The 20163-nt window shown below is 45.5% G+C and overlaps 1 protein-coding gene across 2 annotated transcripts in view; it reads right to left on the reverse strand.

Annotated features, from left to right (window-relative positions):
• Positions 1-1110: 1110 nt before the first annotated feature.
• SEC31B (SEC31 homolog B, COPII coat complex component) overlaps positions 1111-20163 on the reverse strand; it is a 35506-nt gene continuing 16453 nt past the window's right edge. The window contains exons 12-27 of one of the 2 annotated variants that reach the window (XM_066191310.1): positions 19394-19468; positions 18744-18824; positions 17706-17814; positions 17143-17321; positions 16316-16442; positions 15090-15235; positions 13513-13686; positions 12699-12881; positions 11782-11995; positions 11077-11400; positions 10003-10041; positions 6933-6988; positions 5536-5682; positions 4984-5100; positions 3522-3593; positions 1111-2984 (exon numbers count right to left, since the gene is read on the reverse strand). In XM_066191310.1, coding sequence (XP_066047407.1) covers positions 2805-2984; positions 3522-3593; positions 4984-5100; positions 5536-5682; positions 6933-6988; positions 10003-10041; positions 11077-11400; positions 11782-11995; positions 12699-12881; positions 13513-13686; positions 15090-15235; positions 16316-16442; positions 17143-17321; positions 17706-17814; positions 18744-18824; positions 19394-19468 — 2223 coding nt within the window. In that variant the 3' untranslated portion in view covers positions 1111-2804. The remainder of the gene's footprint in view (positions 2985-3521; positions 3594-4983; positions 5101-5535; positions 5683-6932; positions 6989-10002; positions 10042-11076; positions 11401-11781; positions 11996-12698; positions 12882-13512; positions 13687-15089; positions 15236-16315; positions 16443-17142; positions 17322-17705; positions 17815-18743; positions 18825-19393; positions 19469-20163) is intronic. The other variant, XM_066191311.1, reaches the window with a different exon arrangement.

Raw genomic sequence — 20163 nt, forward strand, 5'->3', positions numbered from 1 at the left:
AAAGGCAGAATCTAAGAAATGTCAGGGTTGTTAAGTGATCTCAGAAAGCTGGGACTTCCCTTATAGATTCATTGAGCAGATGTATGCCACCTGGGCTGTGTTACAACCCCATTCTGATGATGCATGAGTGTTACCTTTGAAAATCAGCTTTGCTTGTCCCTGCTGGGGGACAGCTGTTAGGCCAGGCTGTTTGCTAACTGCTCCTGACCAAAAAAATCTTCAAGACTCCCTCAAAATGGGTGTTTGCCTCTGCCAGCAGCAGAACTACAAAAGGCTTGTTTTCCTCGAATGCATGTGGTGTGTCCCTAACACCCAAATCCCTCATATACCCTGGGCCCTTCCCAGCAACAGCCCTTCAAATTTTCACCATCCAAACAATCCTTCCAGGCCTTTGGTTCCTCCCAGGTCCTCCAACCTTGGGCTGTGTAATACAGTCCTTCATATTTCTGAGTTTCATGTGTTCTGACTGGCAAGCTTGCACATACATAGTAGCTAGCTGACAGGAAAAAAAAATACATTAGAATTTCTTTCTTTTGTAAGAAGGAAGTTTGATTCCCCCACCTTTATCTCAGTACTGTGTTTCAATTCAGCACTTCTTACCTCATTAAAAGATAAAATGAAACCAGCCAACAGATTCCCAAGTTATTAACTAAAGGTAAGAACGGACAATTCAAGGGTATAAATTTCCACACAGGTCCAATCCTTATCCTAGTTCAATCTGCATGGCTTCAGTGGTGTAACATTCATTTCTAATGGGAGATGATGTCATCAAGGGCTCTCTGTTTACTTACTGACATACTTCCAACACTTGATGTCAAGTGCAAAATCCCCAACACTGCTGAGATTCCCCAAGAGAACCTGAGTCTGGGGGCCTTCTTGTGTCTGATGCAGATGAACGGACGCAGGTGATCTGGAGATCAGTGCTCTGACCCTGCAGCCTTAGGGAATGGATAAGACCTGAGGTCTCACCACACCAGAACAGATGCTGCCCATAGCAGCAGAACCTAAAATCCGGTTTGCCCCACATACTTCTCAACTGCCCCCTCAGTGGGTGGCCATGCTGACTGAAGATGTCCCATGCAGCCAGAGGTGACAAGCCTAAGAAAAAAATCATCACAAAACACAGCTTTTATTTCACTGTTCTGTAATTTCTCAGTGCATCAAACCGCAGCAATAGAAACAACACAGCAGCAACAAGGAGGCACTTTGACCTGGAAAGGAGAGAATGAGACATGTCCTCTTCCTCCCTTCTCTGATTCTCCTCCGTCCTAAGTCTCATGGTAGACTAGATTGATTTGGTTACGTCACTAAACTGCAGGCCCACGATAGCATCACTCAAGCAGCAAGCAGAGCAAGTAGGGGCTGGCTGCATCCAAACCCAGGGAATAAGCCTTGCTCTCAGCTATGGATCAATGATTATGCTGCCTGGTTAGTAAGAAGGATGTTGACAGAGAAGGCAAGGAGGGAGGAAGAGAGGGAAATGTACACACACAAAGATGTACCCCAAAATCCCATCTGCCTTCCCAGACTTCTTCCTCAGAACAGATATGCTTCATTCATCTACTCCCAGAGGAATTGCCACAGTGATGACAAGTCTCAGCACAATCCATATCTTCAAGTCCTGACAGCATCATCTCCTGCAGCATATTCCTACCACCATAGAGCCAAGGGGCCTTTGAGAACCACCTTTGCATGTATGTATAATTGTAGGCGGTATGAATGCACCATACCTGTAGCAATGAGCTGTCTCTCCCTGCTCAAGTCTGGGCTGGTCAGGATAGCTCAAGGGAAATCTTTATGGGACTTAAACAATCCCTGCTGCTCCTGAAGTCCCTAGGCCATCTGAAAAACCTGAAGTAGAACGCCTTTAAATAACACCAGTGGGTAAAAGTCCAGCTGTGCTAAAATAAAAGAAGTGGAAAAGGCCAGGAATCAGAAAGGGCAGCTTTTAGCCCCAAGACAGGATGCGACTGGCTCTGGGGAGAAGCGTAGAGAGCACAACCTGCCAACGTTCCTGAATGAGAGAGTCCCCAGAACTGGAAAGCGAAATCACTCCTGGACCTGAAGCATTATTGGCTTGAGCCTGCAGCTGATGAGGGAAAAGATATAAAGGAAGGTGGATAGAGGGTAAACAGGAGACTTGACTTTTAAAAACAAGAGAACTGTGTGAAGAAGTAAGAGAATGAAAGCTGGCCTAGAGTAGACTAGTAGTTAGCCCCAGCTGTAGCAGAATATAGGTGCAGAGGTATGAAAGCGTGAGAATCAAGGATGAGAATGAAGAGAAAGGAGGAGTCAGGAGAGATCCTTTCTGCAGCCCAACAGAGTGAAGACACACCAGCCTAGGTTCCCAAGGCAGCCCAGCTACCACTGAGGAAGTTCACTCTGCAGCAGGGAATAGAGCCTGAGGCTCTTCCGTGGTGGTGCTGGAGGTACCAGCCCTGTTTGCTTCCTGAAAAATAAGCAATGTCAGCCTAGAAGGGAAGGAGTTTCCCCTTTGTGCTGGGGATATAGGGAAGAAGAAGGATCTCTGTGCATCCTGGACAGCCTGAAACTGAGAACCCTGGGCTGAAAAGTGGCCTCAGACTAGTAAGAAAGAAGAGAGAAAGAACAGTCTCCAGGAGCTGCAGGCAGCAGTGGGCTGTCTGGAAAGTGGATGGGGCCAGGTGTGCTGGCCTAGCACAGTTTCAGGCACTAGCACAGACCTATTTCCCCAGAGTCAGAAGGAAAGTCCACAACCTGCAGCGCATCAACAGGTGAGGCAGTTCACCAGCTCTTGGTGTGCACTGTTCCAGCTGCTTCACACTTTACACATTCAGTTTGCCTGCTATGGTCATGAGGACTTTCAGGATGGGCATGAAACTAGACACCTCACTGAAACTGCTGCTGCTCACGACTTGGGTGTGAACCAGGAGACCTTGTGGGTAGTTCTTAGCCTCAATGCATCGAGCAATTTCGTGGAGACCCATGAGGATGGCTGGAGAGAGCTGTGGAGAGGGAGAAGAAATGAGTCAGCATGTTCAACCATATAGCACAGGTCTCCCTCCCTCCACCCTTCCTTACAGTTCTCCATTACATCTTCACCAAACAGCACCTATACAGACAAGCACTGGCAGGAAGAATAGCTGCTTCTTCCCTTGCTTTCCCAGACTACAACTGCCAGTTGGCATCAGCAACTGGCATCACCAACTTAGGATTTTTCTAAGCTAGTTGCACTGTGTTCACACTTAACCACTCCCAATTGCCCCTTCCCATCTGGGATCTATATGCCAGTATACTTCTCAAAGGGTGAAAGCACCTTGCAGATACCTCCTAAGCTTTTCCTTACACTATGTCTGGGTCAAAGTTAAGAAAGTAGATACAAGGCTGGCTGGATTCATGGTCATTACAAGGTTTGGCATTCCCCTTGTCTTCCAAGAGAATATGTGCTGGTTACACTAGTACAGACACCAAGACACACAACCCAGAGCCAAGGTGGGCTCAGGGACGCAGCTGGACCACAAGGAATGGTGGCATCTACTTACCGCCTGCTCACGGAGCTTCTCATACAAACACTCCAGCCGCTGCAGCGCGTCCTCCAGCTTCCTTCGCGTTTTCTGAAGCAAAACAGGTATTGCTTGTCTGCCAGAGCTTCAAAACCCACTCCAGAGCCAAAGTGCTCTCACTCAGTCCCTCCCTTCCTCTGTCTTTCCACAGCACCTTACAATTCAGCTGCATATTGGCCTCTGACAGCCAGGGTCTGCGATACAAGCCAGCACACGTACATACACGTACATATATACACATTCTCTACCCAACACAGAAAGATAGATTGCCCCTTTTCTCATTTCCCAGCCAAGACATTCCTCCCTTCTGCCAGTACTTGCCAACCACAGAATACAGTGACTACTTCCAAAGTGTGAGAAACATCGACTAGTTGACCCATGGAGTGTTTAGACAGCCTCACACCCTGACTGACCCAAGAAAGAGACTCTTTCTGGTCTCCTTAGGGAAAAAAGGGAATATCCTTCCCACTCTAGGTAACCACCAAGGAAAGTGACTGAGTACTGAAGCTCTGATGAGACTGACCTCATTAACCCCATCTTGAATAATCCACTCACAGGTAACTTATTCCATGAACACAAATGCCTGGCTCTGGGCACGGCTGGAACAGGCCTGGAAGCCACAGGAGTTCAGGTACCTTGCACTGGCTGTACAGAGCCAGCTGTTCAACCACCACCTGAGTCAAGTGCTTAAACCCAAACCAACAGGCCTTTCTGTCCATAGAGGGAACCTTTAGATTATCCCCCAGAAATTGCTATGCTGCACTCTCAGAAAGCACAGAGCAAACACACTGAAGATGCTGCTCTAATTGCCTGACTCTGGGATAGCAGTCTGGGCTCAGTGTCCCCCCTAACATCTATCAAGCACAGGTACTCTGGAAGGCTTCTTAGTAGCCTCAAGCCCTGGGAAGACTTAGCAACCTAACACAATGTGCAAACGCTGCTTTTCTGCTTCCAGACAGTCTGGTCTGACACATTCACCCCATGTGACACGTGCCAATAGCCTTTCAGGAACCAGGGTGGAGAAATTACAGTTACTTGGACACAAAGATGTTTGGCTTTCTCTTCCACCCGGGATCTCTCAGCCTTTCCCTCTAAGCTCTGAAGACAGCTGGTAATACCAGCTCTGCAGGAACTATCTGCAGATCAAGCCAGTGAAACTGAATTAGCTGAGTAAATTCTTTTACTTTCCTTAAAAGAAAAAGTCAGGAGGACAGAATCATTGCTCCAAGAAGGCAATGAGAAGCAGCGGATAAAAGGTAGAGAATGCACCTCAGTTCCCAAAGATGAACGAGCCTGCAGCCTCAAAGAAGGAGGCAAATGAAGATTAACTTGGTTATGGGGACAAGAGTTTTCCTCTCTTTACCCAGCCAAAAGAAAGAAGCACCAGTCAAACATCTATAAGAGAAAAAAAGTCAAAGATCAAAGAAGGGGGGGGACTTACTGGATCAGTGGCAACAGCTGAGCAGCGTTGCACCAAGCCTTCAAATGAAGCCTTCAAAGCCTGGTGCTCAGGGGGGAGCTCCTTCCTCTCAATGCTTTCCCCAGGTAGCTGGTGATACTGACAGAAAAAAAAGCAGCTGAATGAATGCAATAGGAGCATGAAAAGCTGGAGCAGGTAGATTCCCCTCTTCAAACTAGAGAACAGAGAGAATTTTACCCCTTCACAAACCCAGAGAATATCTGGAAGCACAGAGTTAGGTTATCTAACTGTATAACTATATCTATCTGTGATACAGCTCCAGTCCCCCATGGATTCTCAACTTCCAGCAGGCTGACAGCCTGCCTGGTTCTCCCTTGCTCTCTCCCACCCATACCCAGGTATCATTTTTCCAACCTGCCAACTCCTCTAATGCTCAGGCAGAGATGCCTTGTAGGGGCTAGGGAGCAGAATAAGCCCTCTGCAGCTGCCAAGTAGTAAGAACCTCAAAAGCTAAGCTGTTTTTCTACTTGACAAGATGCTGGTACCTGGGGAATGCCCCACTTTCCCTGGTACCTGTAGGCTGCCTTCCTTGGGTGCTCCTGGGGGTGACTGGCCAGATTCTTGCAACCTGGATAGCTGAGGATGGATCCCTTGGGGTTCAGCAGGCAGGCCCATCACTGGAGCTGTAATGGGGGCCAGAGGAGTAAATTTCTCAGGCAACTGTCAGCAAAGAAAGGAAAAAAAAAAACAAAAAAACAATCAAGAAAACCAAGTCCAAGGAAGAAGGGTTGGTTGCTTCTCCACAGATAAATTCAACATCCTTTCTAACTTGAAGAGTCTCCAGTTCTCAAGATGATGAAAGAACACATCCCTGTTCTTTCAGTCCCCTGACTGAGAGAATGGGGCCCTTCCTCTTCCATCCTAGATGAACAGTCAAAGTGACAGCAAGAAAACCCCTCTGGAATTGTTCAATCAAACAGATCCGTTACCCCTGAGAGCACTGGTCCTCAGAAAGCCGCTTGGTCTCTGCAACGGCACGAGTCCTGAATGTAGAGATTAGCAGCAGTAAAGTGTCCAACTGAGCAAGTATTGGGGAAAATCCCACGACATGGGGGGAGATTCCTCTTGCAAACACTTCATCATGCCCCTGCTAAGCCAGAGAGTCATGACAGATTCTCTCCAACAGGGCTAGATCAAAAGGAGATGGCTTTAACAAGAGGCTAATCCTGTTGTAGTGAGCACAGCCTGAAGCAGGTTCCCAGCTATGCTGCCAGAAAAAAGGGCGAGAAGTCTGTTCCAAGCTAAAGAAGAGGAGTGGGGGGTGGGAAGGATGCCAAAGAAGCTTCCTGTCACACCTGCCAGCAGGCAGCAGTGACAGAAATGGGGTATTGAGAGCATTCGTTGCAGAAGAGCTCAGCTCACAGGCCCTCCAGTGCAATCACAACAAGGCAGAGAGCTGCAGCACCAACACAGCAGGCAGCTCACAGCTACACCTGTCCCAGTTTTTCTCAGCACAGTGCCTTATCATTTGGTATCAGCATCTGAGGAAAATCACTGTTGGTCCCACTGTGCTGAGGGAAAATGCTGCCCCTAGCTGTCAGGTGTGAAGAGAATGTGACCTCCTCAGCCACTATCAAAAAAACTGTGCAGGCAAAGGCATTAAGATCAAATCCATATTTTTAACACCAAATTACTGTAGGCAGCCTGGGAAGTACTGACAGAGGATGCAACGTGAGAACTGATAACCATGTTAAAAAACAGCCACCCTGCAGAACAGCATGTGACTTTGGATGGCAAAGAGTCAAGATTACTTAGACTCCAGGCCTAGCCACGCATGCAGTACAAACGTAGACAGAGCAACAGGGATAGAGACCTGCAGAGTTTAACAGCGAGCATTTATAGGAATGTATCTGTTACATGGAGCTCCCTGGCTAAAAGACAACCAACACATATTGCAGCTGAAAACTTACCTTTTTCTTTTGAAGGCCTCCTCTTCCAGTAGAGGGATCACTCCAAGATTCCTGAGCTGCCAGGACATAGGACAAGACACAAACCTCAGACTGTGAGAAGCTGGCTGGAGCAACAATTTATGGTTGCTTGCACAGTTTAGAACTTCCTTCAGGAGAAGGCCCTTTGGCTCTCAATTCCCTTGTCACTGCACCTTTAGACTGTTTCAGCTGAGGAATTTCAAACCCAGCTCACAGGTCCATGAGATGCTCTTGCTTCCCCTTCCCTTTCTTAATTTCATTCTCAGTATCCAAGTGTGTGCACAGCCTTCATGAGGCGATGCCTGATCAGACTGAACTGGCACACTCCCACACAGGAAACTTTTTTTTTTGTTTTAGCTACCTGAAGCTTTCTGGATCCTGTATTAGCTGCAGAAGTCAGCCTCAGAGTCAGACCTGAACCTTGGTGGGGACCTGCACAAGTGTGTACCTCACATTCCAGGAAGTTCTTGGGGTTCCCCGGAGAATCTGGCACTGTGGTAGCACAGCCAGAGCTATGCTACAGGTGAGAGAGCTTCTCACCAACACTCACAGGAATGCTCATGGTGGCAATCCAAAGCAATGTAGGCTGTTCTGATAAAGTCAGAAAGATTTAGGGGTGGTTTCCCTTCCAAAATCACGTTCAGAACCAAAGCTTAGCAAAATCTGCTGACCGCCAAATAGAAGGGAACAGACTTAACCAGTAAATGCTTTGGGAGCAGAGGGGCGTCTCAGCAGATGCTTCTGTGGTACTCTAACCCCAATCCAGGTAATTTAAAATCCATCAGACAACATGACATCAAAAGATTTGCGTCCACTCTTCATTCTGCAAAGGTCATATTGCAACTACCTTGTCTGCTGCTGTCCTGTAAAGAGGTACCTGCATCTTTAGACAAAACCCCATTATTAATACCCTCAAGCCCATGGGACAGGAATAATCTGGGAGAAAACAGAATAATTCTAAGGGGGCAATATCAGAATTGCTGGAGCTCTGAGCCACACTTAATGAGCTACTGATCCTGAACTGAGCTTTAAAAATCACAGGGGAAAGATGCAAAAGGTGCTTCATTACTTTAATTACCTTTATTATTAAAGTTCTGGCAGCCTCTTTTTGCCCTCCCTTTTCCCATGATTTCAAGACTTGCTCTCTGATGAGTTTGGATCAGAAGTTTAATTAAGTTGGCACCTATTTCTAACTTGGGGATTCTGTGCCCTAGAACTCTGCTGGCCCCCACTGAGTCTGTGGCCTAGCAGTCCTTGGCACTATTCCAACCCAGTGGCACTCTGTATCCTCACTGGAAACAGCTATTTAAATTATACTCTTTAAGCCAGGCACTTAATCATCAGACATGAGAGACAACAGACCCTGGTGCATTTTGCTGGGCTGAAATGCTATCTTCCCTATGCTACTTGTGAAATAGGATTTCTCACCATCCCTGAAAGGAGTGCCCCATGGCAGCAGTCTCCAGCAATGCCTGTCCTAGAAAAAACAAGACCATCAGAGGCTGGAATCAGGGATTATCCTGTCCAGAAAGGAGATGAGCCAACTGTCCCTGCCCCTGACACTCTCAGGAACTTGGGATTTCTACAAGTGGAGGTGTCTGTTCACCATGTTAGTAATAATGTTCATGAGCTGTAGATACTATGTTCAGGAATTTCCAAAGCAAGCAATTTTGTCCAGTCAGATTGAGTGATTTTACAGTCCCTTTTCTGTAGGGAAAAGGGACTATAAAATCACTTTCTGTTTTTTCCCAGATTAAGAAAATACACATCAAAACCAGAACAATAACAGCAGGCAAGAAAGCACTCTCAAGGAAGCCAGCTGGCACTGCTGAACCAAGCATGCCATAAACTGCCATTAAAACTGGGGGCAAATACTGCCAAGGAGAAGGGAATTTCTCAGTAGTGAATTCTTGAAGGGCATCTTCAGCCTAAGGAAGTGGTTGAAATCCTTGCCATGGAATCACCTTCCCTTAACAGGGAGAAACTGAGGTATTTTGTTTCTCTGCTGAAGGGACAACTCCCACTCTGGAGTCCCACTCCACACAGCCAGACTGCTTGGGGGTTTAAGTGCCTATAAGTACCTGGATTTCCTAAATTAAGCTGTGAGATTTGTGCCTGGTAGATGGTCCCGCCAAAAAGCAGCAATCTCTGCAGTGACAGATCACAAAGACATTGAGCCTTACCCCACTGATAATGTAGATTAGAAAATTACTACCTTCCAACACCAATGAATCGCAAGGAGAGAAATCAGTACAAAGTATCAATCAGAAAACCCTTTGCGTCCAAATTTTCCCCAACAATCCAACTATGATTCAAAGCCAAACCTCACCTTCTAACTAAAACCAAAAGGGATTTCCAGGTCACCTTAGAAGAGAGCCCCCAAATTCTGCTTGGGAAGCTCTACTCCACCACTGTTTCTGCTGGGACTTCACCTCTTCCAAACCACAGGGGGAAAAAAAACATGCACAAGGCTGGGAGAGTAACAGGGAGAGATGAGTTACAACCACTGGCCTGGTTCCTTGCCTAGAGAAACAAAACAGGAAAATTGTCTGCTTCCCTGTCCTGCTGGTCCAGCAACTGCCTGAAAAGAGAGACTTAAAATGGTCTAATACCCACCTCCAGAACTGGAGGAAAATAAAGAAGAAGAAGCCGTGTTGGATTATGCCCTTTTTTTTGATTTAGAGATGGGTTAACTGAGAGGCATTTTAAAACCTTTTATTCCATTTTCAGTCTCACGTGAAGGGTGAACCTTCAGTCAGGCTTTGAGAATTCTCTACAAATCTATTTCCCACAAAGTGGGAGACCCTATTTTCTGTACCCAAACTCATGAGTAATAGACAGTACTTTTATTTGGCTTCCAATATCCCCAGCTGTCACTTACTAGTCCTCAGGACAGGTATGTTCCCTACCCCACCTGTACAGCTCCCCAGGCATGCAAGAAAACCACAAACAGCAGTGAGCATGCACGCAGGCACAAACATCAAAACATGCATTTCACTGGAAGCAGCAACACTGCCTGCCCCACAAGTCTGGAGGTTTCTCTGGGTACTACCTGCATGATCCGTGTGGGGATCTAGCCAAGGGAAGAAACCTGAAAATCAAGGCAGGGTGGAAAAGGCATGATCACCAACAGCTTTCATTCAGTGAGTAATTTCACTGGACTACGATGCCAAAAAGCTATTCAGGAAGGAATTTGTCCAGCTGTAGCTTAGAGCCTTTGGTGCGTAGTCCCCACACACTTCACACCATGGGATTTGCTATCCTTGGTTAAACACAGGTCAGCAAAGGATTTCAGGTGAAGGCAAACATCATAGCCTCAGTTCCTCCACTCTCAGCAAACGTGCGGCTTGGTGAAGCATCTGCTCAAACATCTATGGATTGTCAGCCTTGCTGTTAGGGATCTTCACAGCCTGGCTAAGCCTGACCCTTGAGACAGCAAACAGAGAATTAACAAACACTATTCAGGGAAATAGAAGGAACGCCCATCCATGGGGAACTAGGTCCAACAACACTCTTTCTGTTCCTCATGCTAGCAAGGACTTCACACGATAGACTGGATTCAAACTGTAGACCCAGAGGGATCTAAAACATTGCAGTAAGGAATCCAGAAGTGATTCCCAGACAAGCCCCTTATGCCAACAGGAAGAAAATGGGAGCATTAGAGCACAGCGGACAGAGGAATTTACTCCTGAAGCTAGGTAAGGGGTATTTCATGGACAGGGAACCTCTCCCAGCATTTCAAATACACTTCTCATCTAAGTTGCATAAGCAAGGACGAGATGAGCAAACCTTCTACCAGGCATTCCATAGGAACCACCACCCTTTCCATCAGAGCAGAGGCTTTTGGAGTAGATGACTATTCAGGGTGCACTGAGGACCTGAAGAGACATCATCTTGCAACCACAACCTCAGAGCCAGAACAACGGAGCAGGCTGAATGAAACTGTCACCATTGTTCTGTTTCACCCCCACAGCAAGACTCAGCACACTGTGCCCGTAAGTTTTGCCTCAGCACCACATCCAGCCTTTATGGAGACAGACCAGACCTCAGAAGATCCACGTCCATTACGTACTGAAAACCCCACCTGGGCTTGTCCTGGACATGCAGGTCACACAAGCAGTCTTACCTGAGGGAGGAGGAGGAATGGCTGCTGGCAGTGGTTTAGTAGATGGAGCTCCAGGACCCCCCTGAGGATAACCCATGTTCATGGGGCAGTTGAAAGGTGCTGAAGAGAAGTCTAGAGGAGGCTGGTTTGCCACAGGGAGAGGACAAGCTGCAGGAAGCTGAGATGATGGGACTGAGGCTGGAGTGAAGAGGGCAGGTCTGGGTGGTGGAACACCAGGAGATGTCATGGGCAGGGACTGTCCTGGCAGAGAGGGCTGGCTGGAGAAAGGAGCAGGACCAACAGGTCTGACTCCCACTGGTCCAAATGGCTGAGACTGTGACACAGCTACAGACAACAAAGAGAGTGCATCAGCATGACTTGTTTCATATGCCAGCTACTCATGACATCATCCTTCTTGGTACCAAGCCTTCCCTTCTTCAAGCCATACCCTTTAATATCTGTGTCCCCCCTAGCCCAGGCTACATCAGTCAAACTGCCATCAAGCCAGCTGTGGCTTTTCCACCTCTATATATGCTTAGTATCAGCACACATGCAGCAACAGTTATTACAACTAGATATGTCAGAAGCACTGAGAAGCCTCTTAGACAGCTGACTTGTTCTTTGTCAGTACAACAGGCCTGTGAAAAAAACTAGAGCAGCCACCCACATTGAAGGTTTTAGTCTCAAAAAACCTAGAAATGGACACAACTATCAGAAAATACTTACCTGGCCCTGAGACAGTTGCTGGATTCAAGCCCAAATTGTACTGTGGATAGGGGTGCCCTCTGGAATAGACACTTGTTTGTGGACCCGTGCTGGCCTGGGGAGGGGCAATGTGGTGAGGTGTCACAGACATGGCTGGCACTGGCTGAGGTGTGAAGAAGGAAGGCACTGAAGGCTGAGATGGTGCTGAAGGGGCAAATGATGACGGATAGCTGGGCTGCAATTTAAAAACAAAGAACTTGCAAACAGCCGACAGAGTCATATGCATACATGTACTAGCAGATGCAATTTCTATCCCTGTCACTTCTCAGGCAACAGAAGCTGCTGCTGCTGCTGCTGTTGGTGGCCTGGATGCACTTGATCAAAGGCCTTTCCCACCACATAACCTGCTCAACAAGATGAGCACCACATTCTTCAGAGTATTCTCCAGCTCTCAAAAGGATTAGCCCTCAGGAGCAAGTTCCCATATAATGAATTCCTGGATGCACAACCAGAGGAAATAGCGAAGGAAAAATAATGGAATAATAGAAGTTGGAAGCAAAATTTGCTAACAGTCTTCTTGTGCAAGAACTGAGATGAAGCCATGAAGCCTTACTACACTAATTTCACTAAGATATCACGGTAAGATGTGTATAGGAAAATGACCACAGCCCCTTTCACCCTAAGATCTGAGATCTCAGTGGATCACTACACTTAAACATTCTCCTCCAGGGACTGCATGTAGGACAGGGCTTTGTGAAAAGATGCCAGACAGCTTATTTTGGATTGTCAGAGCTTGCGTTTGCTCTGGTGAAGGACATCACTGAGGAGTTGATCAGTGCCTGCAGTTTATGTCATCTCATATTACTTCATATGCCTTCCACAACCCAGTAGCCTTCCTCCCTCTTCCCAAATCATGAACACTTGAGTTTAGGGCCTACCTTCTCTGGATATCTGGGACCTGCTTTGCGGGCTGCTCCTTCAAGGGTGGAACCAGCCTTGGCTGCTGTGGGTTTAATGACCCCTACATTGACAGGAGTGTAGGGAAAAGGGGGTGGCTGCTGATCACCCACATTGTCTCCTTGAGCATGAAAGAGCCGGTCTCTGAGCTGTTCAATCAGGAGCTGAAACAAACTGTATTTTAGAAGAAGCATTTTGACAGCCCCAGCTGGAAAATGCTGGGCAGGCAGTTAAAGTAGGCCCTGACCTAAAGCACTGTGAATCAAACTGCAAAACTAACCATGTCCCCCAACAGCCACCAGGAAAAAAAACTCAGCAAAAGATAAATGACAATCTGGGACATCGCCTGCCATACTGCCAGACACATGAAGTCTCATTGATCCACCCCCAGTCTTTAGAGTATTCCCTCCCCAACCCCTACTCACATTTAGGCACTAGATGGATTTATTTCAAACTGCCAGATGACCTCCCCATTCCCTTCCTCTACCAGCTAGTTTCAAGAAGAGAGGCAGCTTCCCTGGAGAGCTGCTTCCCAATGTTGTTCTCCATCAACCATTTTACAGTTCTATAGCTCCTTTCCTATTCCTTGAATCAAAGGCACTACAAAGAAAATACAAATGAAGAGAAAACCCATATCCTGGAACACCTTCCACCCTACCCTCTATTCTCAAGTTAGTATAACTAAGGTGAAACTTCAAGTCCTGATGCATGTCAAAACCCCAGCTCTCTCTCATACAAAGTACCATTTCCCCCCCCTCTACTAGTCTTTCCCACAACAGCTTGCTGCTCACTCACCTCTTTAGAGCTGCTGGGTAGGTAATTCATTGCAGCTGCCAAGCATCCTTGTGATGCCAGGAGATTGGCATACTGGGTGATTCGTTCTGCCAAGACAGGGCCTGGTGCTGGTCCTGCTGTGCCTCGGAGCATCTCAATGGACCTGCTCAGCACCATCACCTTCTCTATAAGATCCTGAAAAATCCAGGGGGAAGGAAGAAATAAGACTACACAGAATCTGACTAGCTTTACTGGTCCATCTCATGCTGAGACAATACCAGATGGCTCTCCCCACTTTCAGCTGACATCAGGGCCAATGTGGACAGAAGTTACTCCCCTCTGCACCAAATACTGTCACTGACGACCATTTCCTCAGGTGCACTTGGAGAAAAACAGGAACCAGGAAGCAAACCCTGACATTGCTACTGTAATAGTAAGGGAAAAAAGAAAATCAGAAGCCACAAGATCATTCCAATCAACTGTGATCATTTTACTAGGAAGCTACTATTGTTACAAGCCATCAACTTGGAAGATGAAGGCTTAAAACCATACCAAGAGAAATTTACTAAAAGAAACTACTACTGCTGGCAAAAGGACCTGAAGGTTTTTAGTTACTCAAAACTCCTTCAACTCTTAGAAATCAAAGTAGTGTTTACAGCTGTAGAATGATACATGCTGGTATCTGCCAACCGGGAGGAAGTCAGTTTCAAAAACAACCAGGAGTGCTGAAGATGTCTTTTTGTTGCTTTTACTCAGTAGTGGGATTACAAAACGAAGGAACTCTGTAGCAGAGGGCATTATCTGCAGATATCCAAGTGGAAGACCTGTCTAGCTCACTGTAGCAAGTGACAGACACAACAGGGCTTAGTGGCTTAGCCAGGACTGGTTTAAGTGTAACAGATTACTGAGATTAACTCAGTTGGTCAGAGCATGGTGCTGGTAATACCAAGGTTGTGGGTTCAATCCCCATATGGGCCATTCACTTGAGAGTTGGACTCGATCCTTGTGGGTCCCTTTCGACTTGAATTATTCCGTGATTCTGTGAAATAGTCAAGAGGAATTAAGAGAGGTAGGTAACAACATTGACTTAGAAGTCCTGATTTATCTGCAAGATGTGACTTTCCATATGTGATCATTCTACTTGCAGCGGGAATGTCATGATCCAGACTTCATTTTATTTTGCTAAGGCTGTTCTGAAAGTACAGCCAGATAACTGCAGCATTAAGTTATATATGACAAGCACAGCAGCAAATGTATCCCAGGCTATTACCCGAAAAAAAAAAAAGATATAGCTCACACTTCCCTAACTAAAAGGAAGCTCAGAGATGACATCATTATGTAAGAGAGGCAGGTAGGCTGTAACTCCTGTCCATGGCTGGATTTACGTGCGCTGTAAACACACAAACCCTGAATGATTAAGAATACAAGCCTCCTTTCGAAGCAGGCCCATAATCCAGGCTAGAAGGAGATACCTGGGTGAGTATAAACAGGTCTCCATTGTCTGCTGGAAGCCAGATACCCTGACAGGAAAATGTGAACGGTTCAGGGCTCCCAGACTGGCCAAAAGAGGAGTCAAACCAACATCACAGTGCCTTTACCTGTAGGGCAAGCGGTGATGAAGTCTCATGGTTTTTTACCCAGCATTCCACCAGCCTCTCCACATTGCCTGATGAGATATAGCAGAGGCAGGCATCACTGGACAGGGCTGCATCTCCCTCTGACTCCAGGCGGGCACCCAGCATGTCTGGAGAGGAAGAGATGCAGCCAACATTTAACACACTCCCTTTGGAAGAGATCATTGACCCCAATGCTTTGAATCTGCACCTAATTAGAATCAAAGAATCATTTAGATCAGGAAAGAACATTAAGATCGAGTCTAACTATAAACATAGCACTGCCAAGTCCCACTGAACCAAGATTTTAAGTGCCACATACACTTGTTTTTTAAAAACCTCCAGGGATGGTGACTTCACCACTTCCCTGGGCAGCCTGTTCCAATGCTTGACAACCCATTGAGTGTAGGTGGTTTTCCTAATGCCCGATTTAAACTTCCCCTGGTGCAACTTGAGGCTGTTTCTTCTTCTCCTATCACTTGCTATTTTGCAGAAGTACAACCTCCTTTTGGGTAGTTGTAGAGAGCAGTAAGGTCACTCCAAACCTCCTTTTCTCCATGCTAAACAACCCCAGCTCCCTCAGCTTTTCCTCTTAAGGCTTGGGATATAGACCCTTCACCAGCTCCATTGCATAACTGTTGGATAACAGAGAAATGGGAAGGAAACCTAAAGCCAACCTGGTTGAAAAAAAATACATTTTCTATATCTGCCAATTTTTATATGTCTGCCCAAACACATAAAAGAAAGAAATGACAGATGAGTTCAGTGAAAAAATCCAACACTTTTTTTTAAATTTCCAGAAGAGGTGTGGGAATCTCCAGGCAATAGTAGGGTGGTGAAAACTGCTTTAGATGGAATGAAGCCCACTGGACCTTTTACTGTAAACAAAATACCTTTCTCTACAGAATGAAAATCACCCTCTTCGTATCTCAGCCTAGGGATAGCATCTGTCCTGTTTTTTCTTTCCATGCTACTTGCAGAGGTCACAGGAAAAACCCACTTATACAACTTCACACCATGATTCTCAGCTACAAAGAATCCATATGCACCTATCATTCTCCTAACTCAACAGTCTACATTTATTTAAGTTCCAGGTAGGTGTAATGAGTAAGAAGTGCTTTCTTTTCCTAACTCTATCCATTACTTTCTGTAAGCAGTCCAGAGGCACCCCCTGCAAGGGAAGTTGTGTCAAAACATAGTACACTGCCTACCACAGAGCTGAGTGTAGTCTTCGTGCTTGGAGTATGTTAACAAGATGGCCAGTGCCTCCTTCCAGCTCTGTAGATCACACATGCAAACAATATCTTGCCAGTTCTGCTGCACAATGGAGGAAAGCAGCTGTAAGGGAAACAGAAGGCCTGTCAGTCACTGAAGACAAAGATAAGCGGACAGTCTAAGCAACAGTTCACTTTCAAACATGCTTTCCACAATGCAGCGACTTCCTCACCGTACATTACGGTCCAACAATCTCAGCATCCCTATGTTAACAGTACTTGGAACCTGATGCCTCTAATGAAAGTAAAAAGTAACAAAGCACTTAAAAGAATATGGAAACAGCCACACTAGACAAGATTAAAGATCTAACACATATCTTGTTTCAGAGCAGCTCCTATCAATGACTGGGAGTACAGTGTTAAGATATCCCAACCTCTGTTACACTTCCTCGTTTCTAAATTAATAAGCTAGGAACTTCCTAGTTGAGCTGTAAAGGGGCAGTATGCACCATAGGTTACAAGCAGGAGAAGCTGAGACAGAAACTATTAAAAAAAAAAGAACAGAGAACACAGACATACCATATAGACAACATTAAATTGTCTACTGTAAATTAATAAAACGATTATAAATTATTGTCTATTATAAATTAATAAAACTACCAAGACATTAGAGTAAATGTCACGTCAATAGGAGATGCACAGATTCTGCTGACATTCCACTTCCTTCATTGAAGAAAAAGCATTTCCACATATATTCAGAGAAACATTTGGCAAGACAGCGCACACCTTCCCCTGCTCAGTGTGTACACAAAACCATCGCTTACCACAGAGAGATTTGTTTTCCGCTTGGCAAAGTAGCGCTTCTGGGTTTCCTTTAGGAGGTTATCCCCACCAGCTATAGCTAAGATGATGGCATCAGCAAAGCGCTCTGCTCGCATGCACAGCTCCACTGCACCCTCAAAATTCCCCAGCAAAAGGGCTTGGCTGATGAGTCCATCTGTATCTAGAGAGGTAAGAAGCAGAGTCAAACCAAAGTATAATCACTCAGATTCATTGATGATGCTTGTTTTAAAGAGCAGGCAGTAAAAAGCAGTAACAGCTAAAAGCCCAGCTAAAAGAAAATTTGGAAACTCAAAAGACCCCACTAACTTGATTCTAAGTCTTCCATCATCTAGAATATTCTTCTATATTTTTAATGAGTCTCCTATCTGGGAAAAATATTTCTGTGCTCAATGAGACATGCTTCATGACACTTGAAGGGGTCATATGTTTTAAAAGTATCGGTCTGCTGGAGTGAACTAGATTTTTTCTGGTCTCTCTTAATTTTCTGGTTTTCCCTCCTCACCGCTTTTCCTAAGAGGGCAGAAACACTCTTTATGTAACATACCTTCTGTGACAGGAATCTCCAATGTGCTCATATTCTGTGGGATGAGGTTATCAAAAAAGGCTGAAGAGGAAGAAACAGCAGCTACATCATCGCTGGAATTCATCAAAAGCTGTGCAAAAAGTGCAAGAGCTTATTTAATTCACTGCACACACATATCCTATCCAAAACAGTTTAGTGGATTACAGGGTGGTATGGAGCTGTTCTCCGTTTGGTTGTGCATGCTCATATAAATCTAATTTCAATTTGGAAACTCCTGTCACTGCACAATCAATCTGCAGAGTTTCATGAGGGAAGCAACAAGAGCAGTGCTGCAACTGACAAAGCTTAGGAGATTGATGGTGCAAGACAGTCAATGCCAACAGCGCTGCTGGGCAGCATTTGTCAACTCAACTGTCAGCCCTGGAGAAAGCGGAACTATTTTGGATGGAACAGAGACAAGACAAGCAAGTAAAATCTGTAAATAACAGGTTGGATCACAGCCATGCGTGGTGCTTTACTGAAATGCAGGACACAATTGCTACTCCTAGAATATCTCAGCCAGTGTTTGAGGCTTGTGACGATGATTACTAATCAAAAGATATAAATTTTAGATACCTCAGAGGAGAAAAATTTACAGTGAACCAGGCCTTGGAAGGCATCTGAAGATGGATATCCCAAACTTATGTGAAAATACATTTCAGAGGACAGAGGTAAAAAAGAAAGAAATACCACAGCAGAAGCTTCACAACGGAAATCCAGAACAGTAGCCTCAAGTTAAGCTGAGGTGAGGCTAATTCTGCCACTGAAGAAATCAACACAGGTGAAGCAAACCTTCTTGCAGGAATAACAGCCAGGAGTCCTTCATTGTTCACTGATTAATTTTAAAGCCAGAAGGGAAAGTTATTATCATTTAGCCTGACCCTGTGAAGGTCTGACAGGCCTGTGAACTGCCCTCTGCAATGCCAGCATTGAGCCCAACAAGTAGTGGTTGGAATTAGACCTTCCAGTTCATTCTGCGCTCCTCTGCTCTCCCAAGTTGGCAAGATGTACAGGACATACCTGATCTGGTGCAGCATTTGTATCACCTGCCTCAGGAAGGGGCTGATTATCTGGGATCCCGTTACTCAAACATGAGGCAATCTAGAAAAGTAACAGACACACACAGATTAAAGCAAAGTTAAGCACCCGGACAGCAAAACTACCAAGAGACTGGCAAGTCCCAGACACAACTCCCCTAACTCTTTCACCAGTTTGAAAACTTCCACCTCACCCTATTCCTGACTGGCTGCCTATCAGTGACTATTTATCTTTTTCAGAGCATTATCCATCAGTACTCTGCCAGACTGTCTCCACCTGCCACCTTCTTCAAGGGTGAAGAATCCCCTGAGATGCAAAGAGCTGAATGCTAAAAGAAGCTCTCACAACTGCACTGTTGTTAAAACGCTTCCCAGTGCACCAACAACTGAAAGCAAGATAACTGGGCTCAAGACCCCTTTGGATTGATTCAGTAGAGCTACAGTTACACCCTTAGAAGTGCTTGCATTTGTTTTTAAGTGGGGTATACTCCACATGACTCCCAGCTGAAATTTCATGGAGTTTGGTCTTTTGTGCGCTATGAGATCACTTGCTCAGTTCCAGTAGGACCCTACAACTTTTCTGCAGCAGTTTTACTGCTGTCAAGGTTTCTGTCTATTGGAAATACCCCTTACCTTTTTTTGCAGATCCTCTTTACTGTAGCCCAGCAGCTTGAGAAGTTTAGTCCTGGAGTCCTGCTCCAAATTCACCTGAGTCCCAGTGGATATTAAAAAGACAAAAAATATGTAAAATCATAGACATCTACACACTGACAATAGTTAGCTGTTTCTGGCAGCAGCAAAGTTTACAGCTCAGTTTATAGATAATGCAACCATGAAATGTCGACCTAATAACTATTGTGTAAAGATGTATGGAATGTAAGTTATAATCATGATAAAAGGGCAAAACTCAAGTTTGCCACAGTTACAACTGAGGTACAACTGTGTATCAAGACCATGACTGTATACATACCTCGTGTACTTGGTCATTAATTCCCTGGATAGTCTAGGAATTGCCAAGCTAATCTCTTCATAAAGAAAATTGACTGATTTGAGTCTGAATGAAACTGAGACAAGGTGGTTGCCTGAATTTCTAGCTGGCCTCACAAGAATTAGTTAACTGTTACAGAAGCTCCCTGGATGAGGATTTCAGACACTCCCAAAAATTCTCACAGGCTGCACATAGCCTAATTGACAGGCACTATTTATATGCTCTAATGCATGATTAACATTCTGCAAGGAGAATCTGTCTGTCTCAGTTAAGTCCCATGCTGCTCCTTCTACACAAATGATCAAACATGTACATGGATAAGATACTTGTAAACAGTCCATTTCAGAAAATGTTCCTGCAGACGCAGGAATGGTGCTACAAGACACTCTTGTAGAGAAGCCTAGTTTGCAGTTTA

This window comes from Chamaea fasciata, unplaced genomic scaffold (genome assembly GCF_029207755.1).
Source record: "Chamaea fasciata isolate MVZ Bird 193981 ecotype frontalis unplaced genomic scaffold, bChaFas1.0.hap1 SCAF_9, whole genome shotgun sequence".
NCBI lineage: Eukaryota > Metazoa > Chordata > Aves > Passeriformes > Sylviidae > Chamaea > Chamaea fasciata.